Raw genomic sequence first — 17,458 nt, 5'->3', positions numbered from 1 at the left:
ATTTAGAAACTATTAAACTATATTAAAATCTTATGCATGCATTAAATAAAAGTTATGCTAAGTTAATAAAAAAGCTATAAAAATGGACTAAAATTCAATTTTAAATTAATTGTTAAAACTATTTCACTTTAAATATTTCCAAATTTATTAGAAAAAATCTTGCTAGTACTAAAAGTAATTATTGAACTACCTGAATCTTCAGAATTCACAGTATTGACGTTTTCTGATAATTTTTCATTATCAGAATGATTTTCTTTTGTTTTGTCACTGGTAGAAGATAAATCTAATGGCACTTCTGAAAAATAAATTAACCTATACAATCAAACATACTTTGACAACAATGAAAATTAAATGAACTAAATATTTATTTAAGTTGGAATTTAAACTATTTTATTGTAGTAAATTCATTAATTTGCACTGCATATTATTTTAAAATTTTAACTTTTGTTTATGAAACACTTTTTTATTATTTTAACAGAAGGACACTGATTCAAAAGATATTTTTCTATTAATTACTGCATCATGATAAACTTTTACTCAAACATATTATTATATACATTGCATGATAATTCATCTGCATATGTTATTTCTATACATTCAAAATCTGTTCTGTAGCATTCAACTTAGCACTTTTTATTTTTCTCAATGTTAAAGTGTTCTTTTTTAGATACAATGAACGGCAAGTTTAGTTAATAAGTCATTAATTAAAATTATACTTAATTAGTGATTTTTACATTAAAAGCACACACATAATATTAATTACAATCTAAAGAAATGACCAATTTAATTAATAATTTAGCATATTTTGTTTTAATTCAAAATTTTTAAAACTTAACCCTTTCTGGTACATAAGACCAGACACAAAAACATTAAAATACTTAATTAATTAAAACATTAAAATACTTAATTAAGTATTTTAATGGGACATTAAAATACTTAATTAAAATAATTAATGTATAGAATATTACAAAATGTAAAAGATGAAATTTAATTAAGTATTTGTATTAAACAACTTTTTCCCTTTTCATGTGTTAAGCATTAGAATTTCCTGAAATAATAAAAAAAGTCTTTCTTATAGAGCATATGAAGTTAAATATGCAAAGAGAGTTTGACCTAATCTGGCATGAAAGAGTATGACAGAAAAGCCCATGTGGATCATAAAACATCATGACAACCTTGTCTTATCTCTTATAGTTTGCAAATTAAGGGAAATATATATGATTATGTTACTAACTAGAAAAAAAACAAACAAAAAAACGATTTAAATATTTCTAACAAATTTACACATAAAATATACACATATTTTGAAAGAGCAGGAAAAATTTTATAAAATGACACCATTTTCGTTAAGATACCTTAATTTAAAACCTAGGTATAAGCATCAAAATGAAAAATCAAACTGTCACAAAAATCTGTTATGTTGAAAAATGCAAATATCATTCTGGCTGAAGTATGTGACATATATAACAATTTTGTCCATTCCATCAGTTTTTATATGAACCTCAATAAACCACATCAGTGTTTTAGTTCAGGAGAATTTTAGCTTTTCGTTTACGATAAATCTCCTACATTGGCTTTCATCAAAATAGAAGACCGATGAGAGGCTATTGTCTGTCCTAATTTTAATTTCTGTTCAAATTAAGTCTACTGTTTCAATTAGGTTCAAGAAAGCAGATTTTAAAGCCAAATAAGGAAAGTAATATTTTTATTAAATTATGAGCACAATGGAATTAGTTTTAGTTCAGTTATATTAACGTCGCCGTTTTAAAGTAACACTAGGGCTATTATGGGACAGATCTCGTAATTTTGAATTGTGGTCAGATGACGAGGATGGCACTTGATCTGTCACTCCCCTCTCCACACCACACAAGCGGGAGGACATTTGGCATGGACAGATATAATGTGCACCAGACCCGCTGACGCAAAGTTTCTTTGGTGGAATCAGGTCACGCACCTGAAACCCTCTGGTTCCAAAGCCGAGACCTTACCACCAGGCCACTGTGGCCCTTGAGGACAATGGAAATAAACCAATAGATATCTTCATATCCAAAAGCAAATAGAAGGATTTGCATTAATTATAATTATCCACAAACCTTCCATCTGCACATTTTACTTTGAATGTCTATTTCAAACATTGCTGATTTCAGTGATGTATAGCAAATAAAGTACACAAAAATAGATAATGTCACTTGCAGATGGTAAGAGGTTAGCATAGAACATGGTTAATATAGTGTTTTATGTTCCACATAGACTCTTGTCATCTTTTGTTTGGCAGATTAGTTCAACTCATCCTTATACTAACTGCTGATTCTCATAAATCCAAACATACAGGGGGGAAGGATGATCTAATAACTTTTCTTAATACATATAAATTATTTTGTAAAAAAAAATGGGGAAGGATGAGGTATACTCTTGTACTTATTTTCCATGTTTGTTATTTTTGCACACCCTGTATTTAAAGAAACATATTCAGTATCTTATAAATGAATCACAACTTGGATTAGTTTCAAAGACAGCCAAAGTAAAGTGATATAAGTAAGAGGAGTAAATGGATGAAGGGAAAGGGGGAAAAGATTTAAATATATAAACATTAGTTAGAATAATAATCAGATGTTCATACATATAGTTATACAGTTCAGGGAAGAAAAATACAGATCAATTTTTCCCCTCTTTTGCTTGAATTCTTTAAAAAAATACTTAAAATTTTATATCAGTGAAGGATTTTTTTTTTTTTTCAAAAGCTTATGTGTGCATGTCATAAGTATTCACTTCAAAAATAAAAAGTATATGGCAGCACATATTTTACATAGAGATCGCTTTACAGCTGAGTACTCAACACAGACTGCCTTAATAAATTGTTTTTCTTTTTTAAACCAAGGCAATATGAGCGCCCATAAATCTAAAACTTATGAAATGCATACGCACCTGCAGTAGTAGATTCAGACATATGTGATGGTGCCATACCATACGATAAATAATATGGATAACATTGTGAATAATATGGATAATAAGAAGCCACAGATTTACTGCACCAAGAAGGATTCTTTTTACAGATGCTTTCATCTACATCAGTGACGATACAACAAGGACTTCCAGCCTGACATTTTTCAGCATCACTTTTATCACACAGATGCTCTGAGAATAAGGATAAATACAATAACAGCATAAAGCTTAAGGTTTTCCTGTTTGTTTGTTTTTTAATAAAAATTAGAACATTATTTTTAATATATTTTTAGGATAAAAAGTTAAATGTTAATTAATGGCAGAATCATGAGAACAAGTTAACAGATCAAAAGAAATGCAAAGAAATATGTGCAGACAGTATAAAATAGGATTTAGTCCAGACTCAGAAACAGATCGAGAAATTACGTACAATGCAAGAAAATATGGCAATAATATCAGTATATAATACCATATGATATGCCCCTCTCTGTTTTTACCATCACCCTCCCCCCTTATTTAATTGCAAACAAAAAGTACAAAAGAGTTGGTAGAGTAACCAAAAACCAGGGTCACACCAATTGTTATTGACCTAACTGTAATAATTTATTTCATGAAAATACAGGGTGTATGAATAAAATTTTGCAAGTGTATAATTCCTTGCTTCAGTATATTTTTAGGCATTTAGAAGAATATAGAAACTGTAATAAAGAATGAAAAATATTTCTTAATGGATATTTTTCTCTCATTACAGAATTTAATTAATAACATTTTGTATTACATCTAAATATTATTTCCATTAAAAAATTGTAGTTGCAAGTATACTTCTCAATCAATATCAATACATAAGAAAGTATATACAACTATTAATATGCTAAATACATACATAAATTCAAATATATTAATTTTTATATATTAATATGTAAACTAATTCAGTCTTTTTCAGCTTCAAATTAGACTATAGGGGTAAAATCTCACTTCTGAAGTGGAGTTGTAAGGTTTTGAGATTTAATATAACCTATAGATCTGTCATATATTTGGTCTTATCTTGACCAATGTTTAAAGGTTCTCATGCTAGTATAGTGTCAAATTTTTTTGGGAAAAAGTTCTAGATGTCTTTAATGCCTAATAAAGGTTTAAAATTATGAAAGCTTTTTTTTGCAGCTCAAAAAATGGCACATTAATTCGACTAATTAAATTATTATCAACATATTCTGAAATTTTTAGGAATATTCAACAAAGCAAAAATAAGAGAAAGTATTTCCATGAATAGGTAATTTCTTTACTTAATGATTGTTAAGCCATAACTACAACAAAATTTTTTACAAAATTAAAAAAAAAAAAAAAAAAAAAATAGAAAAAGCAAACAAATATTTGTTTAACAAGTGAAAGATTAGCGAGAATATAATTTACTTGAATTACTCAGATTGGCAAGAATTTGAAAAAATCAGAAAATGAAAACTGGTAAATCAAGAGACAAAATTCATGAAGAATTTTTAATAATGTTCAAAAGTTCTAAATATTGAACCAAAAAATAATTACTATAGGAACTAGATCACATTTAGAAAAGGTTTGAAATACAAAGTAAATACTCATATACATATATATAAATCTATTATTAATAAAATCAAAATATTATTTAATGCTAAATGTGACCCATTTCCAAGGCAATTTGATATATATCATACATAAAGTAAAAATTTGAAGAAAAAAAAAAAAAGCCCAGAATTTTTAAATAATATTTTAAAATTTATCAGGAAAATTTTCAAAATTATTTAGACAAAATAGGTGAATAACTACACAAATAATGAAAAATATAATATTAAAAAAAAGTGCTTGCAGATAATAAAAAATGATGGATTAAGGTGGGGACAAAGACAAAATTATTTTTACTGCAATCAGGGCCAGCCATGAGAGTGCGGTGGATGCTATGCACTAGGGCCCCCAACATGATCAAGAACTAAAATAATGTTTTGAATGGTAATAGTGGAATGGAAAGAAGAGAGAAATATCACTGGAATAATCGATGGGTTTTGAAATATACAAAGTTCACAGATATATTACAGTCTAGTGCAAGTGTGCAACATATTATAAGCACAAAGTAGAGTCATTTATCTCACCTACTAGCTCAAATTGCTCCCATTAGTTTGAAAATTCATACTACAAAATGTTTAATATTGTTAGATCTAATCACGTCCATGCCAAGGAAATATCCCCCCTGGGTTTCAAGACTGGATTTCAAAAAAAAAAAAAAAAAAAAAAGTAAGAAAAGTTATAGTTCAAAAAGTTATGAGTGGATCTGTTTTCCTGACAACAAAGTAATTCTAGCAATGAAATTACTTCCACTTCAGAAGTTACTATTCAAGCTTCAACTGACAAAGAAAGTTCTGTGCAAAGTACACAGTCTTACAATCAAAGTGTAGAAGCTGTGAAAATCTTTAAAGAACCATATGTTTACGCAAATATGATTGCATCAGAAATAATGGCCATAACAAATGTGATCAAGTGCATAAAAGGGATTCTGATTTACTACCAAGCACTATGACTGATTACCACCAAGCATTATGACTGATAAGTTTAAATAAGTTTTTATGTTAAAAACAGACCTGTCAACACAAAGAAGTTTTTCTACCACTTACTACTTAAAAAAAAAAAAAAAAAGCAAATTGGTGAAATGCAACTTCACAGCTGACTAATTTATTTCAAAACGCAAGATTCAGTATTTTGTTTTTGCTGTACATTATTTTTTTTAGAGGAAAAGAAAAATCTACATGATTTATAGGTGTCTATAATAACTGGAGAAAGTTATCAACTGTAATTCAAGATCATGAACATTCTATTTGCTTCTTTAAGTAACTTATTGCTTGAAAAGAATTACTAAAATGATTAAATTTATATTGACTATTGATAAAACAATTCAAGTTAATATAAATAAGGAATAAATGTGAAAAAACTTTTAAGTTGCCAGTTACTATAATAAGTGCTGAGCGCTCTTCCAGAGAACTAAAATTAATACAGAGTTGTCTTCGGTCAAGCATGAGTGCAGAATGCTTAAATGCATTTGCTATACTAAGTATCAAAAAATAAATTTCGAAAACAATTGTAATTTTTTTAGAGTAATTAATAGCAAAAACAAAATCACGCATTAAATAAACATGTAATAGTAATATGCGCTTGTGATTGTAATTTTTTTTTTTTTTACTTTACAAAAAAAATGTAGGGCCACAAGTGGATTTTTTTGCACCCAGGTCCTTTATAGAGATGGCCAGCTCTGACTGCAATGTCAAATAATTAGGAGGCTGCAGTGTAAAAGTTTTGTAAATTTTGACAATTTAAGAAGAATCCATCCCACAGAAAAAAATTGCTACAGAATACATTTTGAAATATATACATCTTGTAAATACAAAATACATCAAGAAAAACCGTATTTGTACTTAAATTTTTTTTCTTTTTGTAATAATTATTCCATGCTCTTTTATTTATTATTTTCAATGAGAAATATATGAACTGCTTAAATATATTTCTTTCCTGAATTTTTGAATAACACGGAAGAGAATTCTGAAAGTATTATCATTAATCTGAATTAACATTCAATAATATGTATACAAATATGAATAAAATTGTGTCATGACAATTAGTACATAATTGCGTTCAAATTAAAAATTGCCAAGATTCATCAATGAATACTTCTTACACAAACACACAAAGTGAAATATATACTTATTTGAATTTCTTCTAAAAAATTACAAACGAACATGTACCACAGAAAACCCTATAATAATGGATCATGTGGGCATATGGTAATAACAGCAGCTTCATTTTTAAAGATAAGTTGTAACATTTATTATACATTATTATTATTGTATGTGTTCCCCAAATTTAAAATTTTGCACATAATTACTCATATAACAGAGATGGTTTTTCTAAAAGCAGGGGTGTTTGTGGGACCCCAAAAAATCCCCGGAAACTTTTACGGACTTACTACCGACATTTTGCAGTTTTGAGAAGGGGGGGGGAGAGAAATGAAAAATTACGATTATTAAGTATTGAATGACCTAATTATAAAAGTTCAATGAATTACTTTTTTTGCAAAATTAATAACCATTAATTTTGCAAAATTAAGACCTTTGAACCCAGGTCACGTGATCGCACATCTGGTCGAACGAAGTCTCTCCCTTTTTTTTCTGCCGCGCCTACTTTCCGAAAAGAATCCAGAAGAGAATGTCCGAGAACCGGGGGAATGAGTCATAACTCGCAATAAGGAAAGAACAAAAAAGAAGTTTTTTCCCCCCTTTTCACGCATTATCACTGCCTTTGGAGAAAGAAAGGAAAAATTTTCACCACACACACTGACCTTGCGCTTTCTGCTTTCAAAGCAAACAAAATTACCCAGATCAAAATAAATAATTCATTATTATTCCTACTTCCTTTTGAACGACGATCCCCGGAATTTCCGGGTATCAAAGTTCAAAATCCCCGGAATTCCGGGGTTTCCCCGGAGCACAAACACCCCTGTAAAAGTTTCTTGCATTAAAGAATCTATGAAATTTTTAACTGAAATTTACAATAGTATCATTCTCCTCTTTCTGTTCAGTTCTACTAGTTTTCAGTATACAAAAAATAAAGCACATAAAAATAGTTCATCCTTTATTATTACTATTCATTTTAGCAATTTTACTGCTATAATGAAAATGAGGTATCTAAAGTTACAACTAACTTAAGTAAAACTTCCCAATCAAATCTATTTTTTACTTTCTTGTATATGAAATATAGAGAAAGTATAGTAATTGTTGAAACATTCAAATTCGTGATTTTGACAAATCTAAATTTTAGACTTTCCTAAGTTGGAGAAACATATTTTTGAAAAATGCCTATCTGTCTATAACAATGATAACTGAACAATACTTAGAGCTAGAAGGATGAAATTTGGTATACATTTAAATACTAAAATTGTAGATTTCTATCAAATTTGTGCAAAAGCTTCTCTAAGTAAAGCTAAATTCCTTAAATTTCTAACTAAGCTGTTCGAATATAAGTCAATGCTACGACTACAAAATTAAGAGAACAGATAGATAAAATTCAGTACATGAATTTAACATGCATAGTGTACACACCTATCATAATTTGAAGTCAAATCCAACAAGAAGTTGACTATCTATTGATCTGTCCGAAACGTATTAATGTGATGATTAAAAAACAAAGTGACTTGAATATACGAAATCTGGTATGGAATGTGCGACTACAAATATAGCTTTGAGTCAAATTTTTGTTTCAATCAGTTGGGAAAAATTCAAATGCAATTTTCAGATACAATTTACTACATGCTAGGGATTAATTGATAAAAAACTTACTAAGGATCATACAATAGGTCCAGTAAAAATGATAAATTTTTATTTAATATTAACATTTTGTAACTATTGCATGCCAATGTCATGCAAGAAGTTCAGTGGGATAACACCTTTATTAGAATGTATGCAGGAAAGTTTTGGGTAGATCCCTCCTCAATTATTTTTGGCAAAAATTTTAGTGAATTGAACAAAAAAATGCAACCAAATTTACCTAAACTTAAACATTGATACCAATATATAAATTCAAAACCAAAATTTGGCTATTTTTTGTCAATTGTTATCAATCAGTGTTCAAACAAAATTTTCTAATTATTTTAAATTAATTGCAATAATAATTTAGCAAATGATTAATAATATTATATATATATATATAATCTTTCTTATTTTAAATAATTTAAAGTATAAATATAAATAATCATATTCATAATTAACATCAAATAAATATACACATCAAAGAAATATTATATACAAATCTACATTACTTACCTTCTAACAAGCATTCTTTGGTGCAATTGGGTAAAGCACATTGGTATGGAAGATTACAATATGTATAAGGAAACTGACAGGAATTTTCTGAATCCTTACCAGAAGAAAAATCACTTTCTTCTTGTCTCAAACATTTTTCACAATGTTGATGGTCACTAGCAGTATCATCAGAGCACTTATGAGAGTTAATGGTTTCTTTGTATGGCGAGTCAATACTTTGGGCTAGTGATCCATGATTGGAAGACTGAGGTGAAAATTCACAACTGGCAGGTCGGGATTCTGATTCAGAAGGCATAACTTTTTCTATACTATCAATCAGCATTTTATGCTTATGTGTACTTTGTAAATTATGTTGATCAATGTCATTTGGGCCATTGTCCAACTTTGATGATAAATCCAATGGGGTTTCTGTAATAGGGAAAGAATGTATAAAGTTAATTTTAATTTACTGTTTTTTGAAATTTTACAAATAAAAGAAAAGCAATGACAAAAACAAAATAATGTTAGGGAAATAGAAATAAACTCCATGCAAAAAAATAAATAAAAAATAAGGACAATTAATAAAGTTAAGCGATGTCAAGCAAAAGGAAAGCAACAGCAAATTTCCCAGTACGTTAGAAAAATCAACATATATCTTTGAATGCATATGTTATTACTAAATATAAATATGATAATATGGTACAGGAAACTGACAATGTGAAAATTCAATTTTCTAACAAAGAAACAAAGTCCTCCTTACCTACCTATATTATGCGCCTTTTAAATATATTTACATAGATTCATATTTTAATTTAGATATATAATAAAACAATTATAAAACATGTAGCAAGATAATATATATATATCTTTTCACATTTTCAATAAAGCATTTACTCTAAATAAATAACAGAAACACACAATTATTCTAAAATAAGAACATATTGAGTTATTAGTCACAACAGGCAACTAGCTGGTTTATCAGAATATTGTATATATTTGATTTCAGATAAATTGTATGGATATAACTTTAATATCCACGATTCCGTCAAACTGTAAAGTCATGTTAATTTCTTTTTATTGCGTAAATGAACTTTTTAATAGACACCAAACCAATTTCATAATATCAAAATCTTATTGAAATCTGAGTATTGAAATCTAATGAGCTGGACAAAATCTAACTGTCCAGCTCATCTACGTTCTAAATTTTGTGATAGGTGTAAATTACACAGATACTAAACTAAACAGTCCTTTTCCTTCAGTTTTCATAAATAGAATAATATTATTGATTAGATATATATATATATATATATATAAAAAGATGAAAAGTTTGAATTTAAGGGCAACAATGCAACCAATTTCTGAAAATTAGGATTTTTTTTTAAACTGCTAAATTTTAGCAAAAATTCACAAGTTTATTAAATTGGTATAATTAAAAAAAGTTAATACTTTAAAACCATAAAAAAATTCATTTTTAAAAAATAAAATTTTAGAAGTTACAACACACACAAAAAAAGTGAGATTTCAGCTCAATCTTTTAATAATAAAAAAACAATCCGAGGTGGATGTATGTAAATATATATGACAAATGTGGGGAATTGGCCTGCAGATTACTAATACATACACACATGCACCTTCTACAATTAGTAGAGATTTAATTCCCTAATCAATGCTTAAAAGATGAAAACACAACTGAACAACAAACACAAAGAAAGAAGCAGAAAATCTTTATTAACAGGGCACTGAATAGGCGTTAATTGAAGTGCACATTGTATATTAGAAGTGGATGCATAGTCACACAAAGTAATTAATTGATTAATGATAACTTGACTTATCAACTGATATAATGCTTTATTATATCATGGCAGAATTCTTTATGTCATGATTGTGTTAAGAGACTATTCAATCATTCTTTAGGTAAAGCTGTATATGCATCAAACATATACCAATAAAAATATGGCTATGAGGAAATGTGAGCATAAAAATATTTTAGTCAAAAAATTGAAAGGACCGAATGTGATTTTCACTTTTTCATCCTGGTCTTTATGTTTAAACATACTTAGTAGTATAGAAGGAGATGGGAGGGGGAGAAAAAGAAAAGAGAGGTGAAAAAACACACACACACTTTGAGTTTATGAAACTGGAAGACCAAGGAAAGATCTTATTGAATGTTCTGATAGTGACTAGTTTTGCAGAGTACTAAGAGAATCATGATCATGTCAAGATATCATACTCCATACAAACAGGAGCATCTCTGTATTTCATAGTTAGTTATAGAAAATTATTAATAAACATTTCTACATAAGGGTTTAGAATAAGGTGAATACTGATTCATGATAAATTGCTTGTTATATCCATACCCATTGTATCACTAATATCTAATGACATGATAGAGATCCCTTTTAATAACTTCATGAAGTCTGGGAAATTATGGATCAAATTACTACTTTTTTTATATATAATTACTTACCCTTATCAATCAATGTTTTCTTGTCTCCAATATTGCTCAATCCATCTTCCTTGCATATAATTTACTGCTAGCATATTCTGAAAGTTTTGTTTTGGTTATGGAGATTTCATTTAATCATAATCCAACAATCATGTCTTTTTGAAATTTTGGTCTGATACTGCAATATCTCGAAAATGGTATGACAAGAGCACGTATGATTACTATTGAGAGACTCATACTGTTCCAATTCATGATTATTGGTGGCAGAGTTCTGTAGAAGTCTGAATAACTGTGTCACAGATTTCAAATACAGCATATTTGCTCAGATATTCATATCATTCTATATATACATATAATAAATACGTACCATATAATAAATACATTTTGATGTACTTAATTTTTAATAGCTAATTTTGAAAGAAAAAAATTGCAACGACAAATTTTTCTTTTAATAATACTAATAAAAAGAAGAATAAATAAACTGATTTTTTGAATATAAGTAACTAACATTTCTGTACATGTAATATAAATTTTAATATTTTTAAATCTCTAGAAAAATTAATATTTTCACTTTAGTTCAGCCTCACAGGCAAGTAGTTTTAAACTATATAGCTATAAACATGCAATGCTTTATTACTATATACACTGTGAAATATTGAGATAACCAGTAATAGCTATTTCACAAATATTTACTGTTTGAAAAACTGTAATTTATTTCAAAATGTTTAATAATGAAATTCAAATTATAATGCGACTATGTATTTTAGTAAATCTACTAATAAAATAAATAATTTAGAATTAAAAATTTGCACATTTTATTACAAGTTAAAACCAGAAAAACCAAAATTTAAAATCTTGTTGGTTTTGCCAGCTGTAAAACTAAATATTTCTTCTTGTATAGAAATTCAGTGATAAAATAATAATAATAATAATAATAATAATAAAAAACAATTGTTAATAGAATGCATCTATTAAAGCCATTTAGATAATATTAGTTTAAAATGTGATGATTTATTAAATATGAGGTATACAAAATTAGACTAAAACATTAAAATTCAAATACACCTTTCAAAAATCTATATTTATCTCTGACGAACTTTGAGTACAATAAAGCGTAATTCAAAGATATTGGAAGAGAATTTTTGTATTTTAAGATGGTATAAAAATCATTTCATGTAGTTCTTTCAAAAGTTACTGACAAAAACCGAGTAAAAAAAAAGTTACTTAATTTCTCATTAAAATTAAATTTTTTATTTTTAAAAACTGATAATGCTTTTTTCCCCTTTGCATTAAAAAACACAAAAGAGAAATTTCACCATGATTGGACAAAAATTTAATACATATATAAGGAACATAGGCAAACATAGTAAATTTTTGCTATTAAAATAAAATCATTATTTTTATTACTGCAACTGTATTTTTCAATCAAATTCCTTTTCCATGGTTACAGATAAAATTTACATTGTACTTTAAATATTAATCCAAAAATAAATATACACTTCATTTTAATTAGATACTCATTATACTATTTTTAGCAAACACTTTTACATTTGTAGAATTCAAATATTTGATGAATAATAATCAAATATTTGATGAATTTGTGATGATTTCAATTTAAACTGATCAACATAAACAGTTTGTTGCTTTTATCGCCATCAATTTTTAAAAAGTTATTTCAACCAAAACAATTTATATACTGTTTTACAATTTCTTTATCTTATGAGGATAATGGTTTATTTTTTTGCAAGCCTTCTTCCAAAATTGATATATTTTTCAAAATTCTGCTTTAATTATATAATGTTATACATTAACACCCAGAAATGTAAAATAATAGATGTTAAAATTTTTTATTTAAAAAAAAAGTTTTTTAGTTCATTTATATCACTTTCCTTATCAATAAATATTCAAAAGGAGAAAAAAAATCTCAAATGTTTTGGCTGTATTAATCTAAAATGATATGATTAACATCAAAGAAGCTAGATAGCTTTCTTAAACTTTTTTAAATGTTAAAAATATTAATATGAAATAGATTTATTTAAAATTTTATTTTTTATTTGATAAAGCTGAAAAACATGAATTTAATAAAATCATTCTACAACAAATTATTGCATGTGCAAATTAAAAAGTTATGCATTATGAAATAAACGTAGACAAAAAAATTTTACTTCGGAATTCGAAGCAATTTTTTTTTTTAAATCTTAATTTTAGCACTGGCAATTAAATGATTTGATGAAACAATGAAATTACTTTGAATTTATTCATAATAAAAAATAGTCATAAACTGTATGTAATAGTAAATTAAAAAACAATTATTAAATAAAATTAGTACAATTAAGTAGGTAATTTCTTTGAATTTTAAGATAGTTAAAATTTTTTTTGTCAATATTTTTCTAAGATACAGAAATAAAACCTCAAAAACTTGTTGATTATTTAGTATTTGAATTAAGAAAAGCCAACAGTGATCTTTCATTTTGGAAGATGCATGTATTACATTCCTTTTAGATCAGATAAAAATTTGAAGGTTTGTATGAACATATGCACATTCTGTTGTATATATATTATTTACCACTAATCTTGCATGAGTAATTTTTTTTAAAATTCTTGTATTTATTTAGAAAGATTTCAAAATTTATTTAATTTAGAGTAGAGAAAAACAGACTACTGTAGTTAAAATTTTTTTAAACTATTTTATATTTTACAAAAAAGTGTTAAAAATTAAACTGTTAGTTCTAACTATTGTTTTAAGATAGGCAAAATTGATAATACTTTGAATTGAAAATTTGGTTTAGTGTATAGGGCCTTTTTAATATTCAACATTTAAAATGTTTGCTTGTGAAATTTTTACATATCTTTTAGTTGTATATTCTTTTTCTTATATATTTTGTAATTCAAATATTTTTATAAGTGCTTAATAGGGGAAGAAAAAAAAAAAAAAAAAAAAAAAAGGGTTATTGAGATTTATAACAGGTTTTCATCATTGATTTATAAAGCAACTTTTTTATCTCTAACTCGCCGATTTACTTATCAATAAAAGTCCCCATCACTTTTATTAAGCAGTATTACTAGTTTATAGCCTCAGGCATTAAAAATAAATAATAGAAGGCAAACACATCTATCGACTTCCATTTCTTTTAAGGACATATTTCAATCAACTAACTTTTCTTCAGAAGATTGAGCTATAAGTTAATTGTTTAAAGTTGCTACCCATTGTCATTTCTAATTTTTAAAGCAAATTTGAAGGATAATTAAAACAATCAGTACTTTTGCATTAAGCACATACTATCAGCAAACAAACACATCATAACATTTTTGATGATTTTTCTGGTGATTAATGACTGGCATGTAGTTGATATATAAGTACCAAATAATCAATATGTTTTATAGTTTATTAAATTTTTTCAACTTTATTTATATAAACATCCTCTAAGGAGTACTTATTACTATAATTACTAAGATTTCTTCTTATAAAATTTGTTTGTAGAGCACTACATTCTGTCAGAGGTATTGCAGAAGATTTTTTAAAAAAATATTTAACATTTACTGCAAACTTACCCCTCCCCATATATCAATGATAACAAGGGAAGAAAAAATTCTTATGTTCTGCATTGGTGTAAAATTTCTTGCTTATAGGATGAATCAGATCCAAATTATGGCTACATTAAATAATAAATATAACTGGAAGACCTAATTAAAGGAGTTCTATCAAGGATAAGCATGTTAAATTTTATTCATGACAAGTTAAGAGTACTGCTTGAGTTGAAAATTTTTCTCTAAATTAATGAAAAATTAAATATTTTAATAATTGTCAAAAAATCTTCATTAAAACCCTGCACTTCCGGATTTATGAGCAAAATCTAAAGTTCTTATAACAAATATTAACAAGAAAAAAGTCATATTATGCTTAAAATCAGCCATTGAAAGCTATATAAAGCAATCCTTTTATGTGAAACATCTTTTATATAAATAAATTACTGTAACATACAAAAACATTCCTATCATTTAGAACTTAAGAAAGTTTATTTATATATCCAAGTTTCTTATGTCTCAGCAATTTTAAATTCAGTTTTACTAAATGGATATTGGATGCTGCAATGTTTGCTTGTGCAACAGAAACAGTCTTTAATTAATACAAAAACAAGGATTAATCATCATGAAATAGTTGTTAAATTTTTCTTCTGCTTTATAGAATTTGTAAGCCAAATTTGAAGAAAACCAATTCAGATGTTTCAATTTCTATAGCATTTTTAAAAAAATAATTTAGGCATGCCAATTTTATTTATATAGATTCAAGATGACATATCAAAGAAGCTTTCTGGATTTTTTAAACTTTGGATGAACAAGCTTTTATCATAACAATAATAAATCTCAGTTCAATTCATTTATAGTTAATTTAAATTTGTGATATTTTATTCCCTTAAATGTATCCATAAAATCAGTATAAAAACAATCATAAAGAGTGAAAATATAGGTAAAAAACAAAACTAATATCAGGAAATTTTGATATTGAAAATAACTTAATGCATGAAATATTAAAATACACATCCAAATAATTTATTTTGTGAAACATAACTGAATAAGATAAAACTCACGATTTAACAATATATAACAAAACAAAAGAATGTATTTGCACCCTTTAATTAAATATAAGAATAAGAATACAAACCTTTCAAGGGACTTTTTAAATCAACTACAGAAATGGGTGATAATGAACAAGGTGAAGTCCTCACTGGATATGTCACATTTGACCACTTACTCCACTGCTTTGATATTGAGCGACTGGAATGACTTGCATGAGGTTGATAACACAGGCTTTTTATACAAGTTTTATTGTGACTCAAGGCACTTTTATGATTAAGCATATCTTGCTTATATGGAGATGCATCATTCATGTGATTGGGGGAATTTTTTCCTCCAAGTATGCACTTGTTTTTTGAGGCACTATCATTCACAGTACAATGTTCAGAAGAAACATTACACCCTCTCGCATCACTCTTTGTCCAACACATATCTGAATCACACTTAGTGTCACTAACAGAATTAAAATTGCTACAAGAATCTGATTTCATATCTGTCTTTGAAAATCTTGAATTTGAAAGAACCGGGGATATGTAACCTTCACTAGTTTTAGATGATGCATCATCCACCTCAATGGACTCTTGACCATCAGCTACTGGTGGTGTCCAGGAAGAACTACAAAGAGGAAATTCGTATTCAGACTTCAGCTTGGCTTTTTTAACAGCAGAATGATCACAGTCTGATAACTCATTTGAGATCGAAGATAATTCGTCTGTTTTCTTTTTCAGTTTATGAACATCAGGAGTGATCACAAATAAATCATCCTGTATGCATTTTTTCTTTTGTCGGTCTTTTTTAAAGCTGTTTGAATGTTTTGGCAAGTCATTAGACTGTACCCATTGGCACTTGGTTCCAGAGCCACTGTCTTGTTGGGCATTTAATTTAAGTACTAAACGTCCTCCTGAAAAAGAAAATATTTATATGAACATAAAAAAACCATTAGGTTAAGAAAAAAAATAATAATAATAATAAAAAAATGCCAAAATATTATTATCACCATCAAACAAACAATTTAATAGTACTTATTGAATAGGTGAGCAGTCTTTCAATAAATAATAATAAACAAATAGCAACTAAAATAAAATATCAATAAGTTATTTGAAATTCAAAGCCTTTAAATCTAAACAAAATGACAATAAAATAGGCTTTCATGTACTTCATAGGATAAATTGAAAATGGATGATTTGATTACAGAAAAAAAAATGTTTATAAAACCATGGAAAGAGGTCATGTATAAAGAAGCAAGTAATTTTTATAGCAAAACATGGCATCAGAATGAAGAAGGTAGTTACTATAGGGAACTTTTTACTTTTGTTAAAGAATTGCCAAGTGATTGAAAAAAGCCTTTTCAGTATATAAAATTTGCCTAGTACGGATGTTGAAAACTTACAAAATATTAGTTCTTTTTTTTTTTTTTTTTTTTTTTCCCCTTCAGTGGTTATTTTCATCTTTTTTTTTAGACTTCGACTGACAATATCATTCTTTATGCTGCAAGTACCATTTCAGTGTCATTTACAGTTTTTTTTTTAAAACTAAGAATGTTAAATTGTTTATCTTCCTTCTAAATTATAAAAGAAAGGTATCATTTGAAATTTTTAAAATTTTATAACTGTATTGAGTGAATACTTTAAAACAAATGTTCTATTTTCTTGAACAGTGCCATAATCTAGATTTCATATCAAAA

General features: G+C 27.0%; 1 protein-coding gene across 2 annotated transcripts in view; it reads right to left on the bottom strand.

Moving 5' to 3' along the window:
• Positions 1-17,458, bottom strand: part of LOC129975217 (uncharacterized) — a 32,348-nt gene that overhangs the window by 2,156 nt on the left and 12,734 nt on the right. Inside the window, exons 8-11 of one of the 2 annotated variants that reach the window (XM_056088210.1) lie at positions 15,863-16,675; positions 8,775-9,182; positions 2,926-3,135; positions 191-295 (exon numbers count right to left, since the gene is read on the bottom strand). In XM_056088210.1, coding sequence (XP_055944185.1) covers positions 191-295; positions 2,926-3,135; positions 8,775-9,182; positions 15,863-16,675 — 1,536 coding nt within the window. The remainder of the gene's footprint in view (positions 1-190; positions 296-2,925; positions 3,136-8,774; positions 9,183-15,862; positions 16,676-17,458) is intronic. The other variant, XM_056088211.1, reaches the window with a different exon arrangement.

Source organism: Argiope bruennichi, chromosome 7, assembly GCF_947563725.1.
Source record: "Argiope bruennichi chromosome 7, qqArgBrue1.1, whole genome shotgun sequence".
Lineage (NCBI taxonomy): Eukaryota > Metazoa > Arthropoda > Arachnida > Araneae > Araneidae > Argiope > Argiope bruennichi.
This window is presented reverse-complemented; position numbering and strand designations above follow the sequence as displayed.